Here is a 4,965-nt window from a genome sequence, read left to right on the forward strand (position 1 = left end):
CCATCAAAATCCCAATGGCATTTTTTTTAAAGAAATAGAACAGAAAATCATCAGATTTGTTTGGAACCACAAAAGACCCCGAATAGACAAAGCAATCTTAAGAAAAAAGAACAACACTGGAGGTATCACACTCCCTGACTTTAGCTTGTACTATAGGACAACAATAATCAAAACAGCATGGTATTGGCAGAAAAACAGACACATAGACCAATGGAATAAAACTGAGAACCCAGAAATAAAACCACATAAATATGGACAGATAATTTTTGACAAAGAAGCTAAAAACATACAATGGAGGAAAGACAGCCTCTTCAATAAATGGTGCTGGGAGAATTGGATAGCCACCTGCAAAAGAATGAAACTGGACTGCTATCTGTCACCATGTACCAAAATTAATTCAAAATGGATCAAAGACTTAAGCATAAGACCTGACACAATAAACTGCATAGAAGAAAACATAGGTACTAAACTTATGGACCTTGGGTTCAAACAGCATTTTATGAATTTGACTCCAAAGGCAATGGAAGTAAAAGCTAAAATAAACGAAAGGGACTATATGAAACTTAAAAGCTTCTGCACAGCAAAAGAAACCATCGACAAAATAAAGAGGCAACCAACTGAATTGGAGAAGACTTTTGCAAACAGTGCCTCCGATAAGGGGCTAATATCCAAAATATACAAGGAACTCATGAAACTCAATGACAGAAAAACAACCCAATTGAAAAATGGGCAGAGGACCTGAAGAGACATTTCTCCAAAGAGGACATACAAATGGCAAATAGACATATGAAAAAATGCTCAACATCACTCATCACCAGAGAAATGCAAATAAAAACCACAGTGAGATATCACCTCACCCCAGTCAGAATGGCTATCATCAACAAGACAAATAGTAACAAGTGTTGGAGAGGCTGTGGAGAAAAAGAAACCCTCTGTCGTGCGGGGCGTCCGGCGGGGTCTCTGGTCCCGCTCCCCACACAAGAACCCAGGATATGGCTAGGCCAAAAAGGAACACCCACGGAGCCATAAGTAGGGGAGTCATATCTCTATACTCTCGCTGGCGGCTGGGTTGGAGAAACAGGAACCGGGAGCAACACAATTCTCAACCCTCACTGTGCCGCTTGCAGACTCAGCCACCATCTTCTTGCTAGCTCCCCCTTTTCCTGCTAGCATAGCCACGGCAGTTATATTCATGGCCAATGGCTCACTGGTTACAGCTGACAGCCAACTAGCCACAGCTGCTGGCCATTTGATCACAGTCGATGGCCATTTACTACCTGAGCCAGCACCTTTCTATGTGAGGCCGAGAGCCTGGAAACTGCTTTTTGGGGCTCTGTCCCCACACCCTCATACACTGTTGGTGGGAACACAGACTGGTGCAGCTGTTATGGAAGGCAGTGTGGAGGTTCCTCAAAAAATTACGAATAGAATTACCATATGACCCAGCAATTCCTCTCCTGGGTATCTACCCAAAAAATCTGAACACATTTATACATAAAGGCACGTGTGCTCCAATGTTCATTGCAGCTTTGTTTACGGTGGCCAAGACATGGAAACAACCAAAATGTCGTTCGATAGATGAATAGATAAAGAAGTTGTGGTATATATATACACAATGAAATACTATTCAGCAGTAAGAAAAGATGATACAGGAACATTTGTGACAACATGATGGATCTTGAGAGTATGATGCTAAGCAAAATAAGTCACACAGAAAAAGCAGAGAACCACATGATTTCACTGATATGTGGTATATAAACCAAAAACAACAAAAGAACAAGACAAACAAATGAGAAACAAAAACTCATAGACATAGACAATAGTTCGGTGGTTACCAGAGGGTAAGAGGGCAGGGGAGAGGTAGAAGAGGGTAAATGAGGTCAAGTATATGATGATGGGAAGAAAACTGAATCTGGGTGGTGAGCACACAATGTGATATATAGATGATGTATTATAGAATTTACACATGAAACCTATGTAACTTTACTAACCATTGTCACCCCAATAAACTTTAAAAAAAAAGAGCTGAAAGAGCTAACGAAAGAATTGTCCCCAGGACCCCATGAGAGAGTGTGATCTTCCCAACATCTTCATTGTGGCTCAATGATATCAATTTCAAATTTATGACCTCTAAAACTGTAAGAGAACAAAGGTCTCATGTTTTAAAGCACTAAATTTGCTGTTTTTTTATAAGCCATAGGGAACTAATATAATAGGCTTACTATATAATACGTTTATAAAACATAATGGATAAATTCAGGCAGAGCAAAATTCAGGCAGAGCAAACAAAAAATTAACAGGGACATAGGACAAAGGTATGGTATGAAATACACGATCTACATCTTTAATAAAGAATTAAGGTAGAATAGAGAAAAAAAGGTAAAAGTAAAAACAATAGCAATAGAAGTGGTAACGAAAAAGAAAATAATCATAAATGACTAAAAGGTAATACCCCAAAATACACATAAACATATAGAAAATTCACTCTAAATTTTCATGAGAAAACAGACTATGAGACAAATGTATACTCATTCCACATAAAAAAAAAAATGAAGGCACTTTAACAAGAATGGTTGCGTTCATTAAGGATAATGATGTCTCTTTATGTGCACTTTATTAGAAATATATTTATACAATCTCAAACCAAAAAACTGAGTCTAACAATACCATTCCAAAACCCCATTATAGCTATTAGAGATTGGAGAACAACAGCAAAGGCAGTAGATGCATATGAAGCAGCCCATAAAAAGGAAAAGAAATGGATAATAATACAGGGACACGGAAAACAAAAAGAGCAGGCAAAGTTCTCCCACATACAAAATCCTTCCCTATTTTATTTTTCTTTCACATCCACCCCAACAAGTTCATCTTTAAAGTCCACTGGTGAAACCCTGACTCTAGTTAAAAAAAGAACTTCTCAAAAAGGAATTTAGAGCCCACCACTTTTCTGAGAGCTTCTTTCACATCGTTGTTCCTCAGGCTGTAGATCAGGGGGTTCAGCATGGGAATCACTATGGTGTAGAACACCGAGGCCACTTTGTCAGTATTCACACTGTTACCAGAACCAGGCCGGCAATAAGTGAAGAGGATTGTTCCCTGGAGGACAATGATGGCTGTGAGGTGGGAGGCACAGGTGGAAAAGGCTTTGCGCCTTCCCTCTGCAGAGCGCATCCTCAGGATGGTGATGACAATAAACAAGTAGGAGGTGAGGATGATCATGCTGGTGATGACCTCATTGAACGTGGCCACAATGTACAGCAGCAGTTCATTCATCGTGACGTCAGAGCAAGCAAGAGATAAGAGCGGGGGCAGATCACAAAAGAAGTGGTTAATCACATTGGATCTATAGGATGGGATTTCAAGAGCTAAACACAAGTGAATCAGAGAACACACAGTCCCACAAAGGTAGCAGCCAGACACCAGCACAATACGGAGTTTCTGGGACATGGAGACCATGTAGAGCAGGGGGTTACAAATGGCCAAGAAGCGGTCATAGGCCATCACAGCCAGCAGGAATAGGTCAGTAATTGCAAATGCGCAAAACAAGTAGAATTGCACCATGCATCCCAGGAAGGAGATGGTTTTTTCCTTGTTTAAGATATTGTACAGCATCTTTGGCACAATAGTCGTGGAGTAGCAAAAATCTACAAAGGACAGGTGGCTGAGGAAAAAGTACATGGGAGTGTGAAGTCTAGAGCTGACCCAAATCAGTGCAATCATACTGAGATTGGCCAGAAACGTGACTCCATAGATGAGAAAGAAGAACAGGAAGAGAAAGACTCTCAGCCCAGGGACATCTGATAACCCAAGAAGAATGAATTCTGTCACAACGGTACAGTTCTCCTGCCCCATTTCCAACACGTGTCAGGTTTGGAAAACCAAATACGTTTTGTGTTTCTTCTAAAATGGGAATAACAGAGAAAACACACATTCATATTAAATAAAGAAAATATAACACTGATGTCAAACACAGTGTATTTGATATATAATTGTCAATTAGTTCTAAATGTTCAGTGTCTCAGTGGATCCCACTGAGCAAATTGAAAGTGTCAACAGAAAACTACACGATTCCAAACTGTTATCCTCCACAATAATTGAGTTGATTAAATAAATTAGGTGATGTATACATTAGATCAGGTGGTGTATTTTAAGACATATGAGATCCTGTTCCCTGAAAAATGTAGTATGTTCAAGTAGAATAAAAGCTATTGTGATCCCATATAACATACACTATTTTTTTTCTTTAGGTCAGTCTATCAGTAGCTTAAATTCGCAACGTACGAAGAACTGTACAATTCCCTTGTTGGGGAGTTTGACAATTTCTTTGAGATGAGTGGCTCATGAGTACTCTCTAAATTTGGAATTATTCTCAACGAAAACAGGAATTTAAAATATATACTGAAATCCATCATCATTTTTACTAGCCAACTTAATAAAGTGATTAAATTAATTATAATGATATTGATCAATATCAATATTGACTAAGAAAGATATAACCCTCGTATAATTTTTTCTAGACAGCAAGTAGGAAACATATAACAAAGGCTTAAACCTGACTACAATAAAAGCTCTTTGATATTGAGCAATTTTATTCATAGCAAGCTGTTATAAGAATTGTTTAATTACAATTACCAATTGTGAAAAACTATATCCAAAGTTACATTGCAGCATTGTTTATTATATTCACAAATGGGAAAAATTAATTGTCAAAAACAGAGCAATTGTACACCTGAAATCTATGTAATTTTACTAACAATTGTCACCCCAATAAATTTAAAATAAATAAATTAATTTTTTAAAAAAACAGAGCAATTGTTAAACTATGGTACAACATATCCTGGCAGAAAGTTTCATTATTTAAAATGACATGGAGATGGTTTATTTCAAAAAATATATATCTACTGCACTTCCTCTATATATGTAGATTTTAATAAAATGTATCTGTTGAGGTATGAATACATATGA

At 37.8% G+C, this 4,965-nt stretch overlaps 1 protein-coding gene across 1 annotated transcript; it reads right to left on the reverse strand.

Annotated features, from left to right (window-relative positions):
* Positions 1 to 2,901: 2,901 nt before the first annotated feature.
* LOC117029642 (olfactory receptor 5L1) lies at positions 2,902 to 3,852 on the reverse strand. Its single transcript, XM_033118865.1, has one exon. The coding sequence runs from the start codon at positions 3,850 to 3,852 to the stop codon at positions 2,902 to 2,904; it is 951 nt and encodes a 316-aa protein (XP_032974756.1).
* Positions 3,853 to 4,965: the final 1,113 nt, after the last annotated feature.

The sequence above is a fragment of the Rhinolophus ferrumequinum genome, chromosome 11, assembly GCF_004115265.2.
Source record: "Rhinolophus ferrumequinum isolate MPI-CBG mRhiFer1 chromosome 11, mRhiFer1_v1.p, whole genome shotgun sequence".
In the NCBI taxonomy this organism is placed as follows: domain Eukaryota; kingdom Metazoa; phylum Chordata; class Mammalia; order Chiroptera; family Rhinolophidae; genus Rhinolophus; species Rhinolophus ferrumequinum.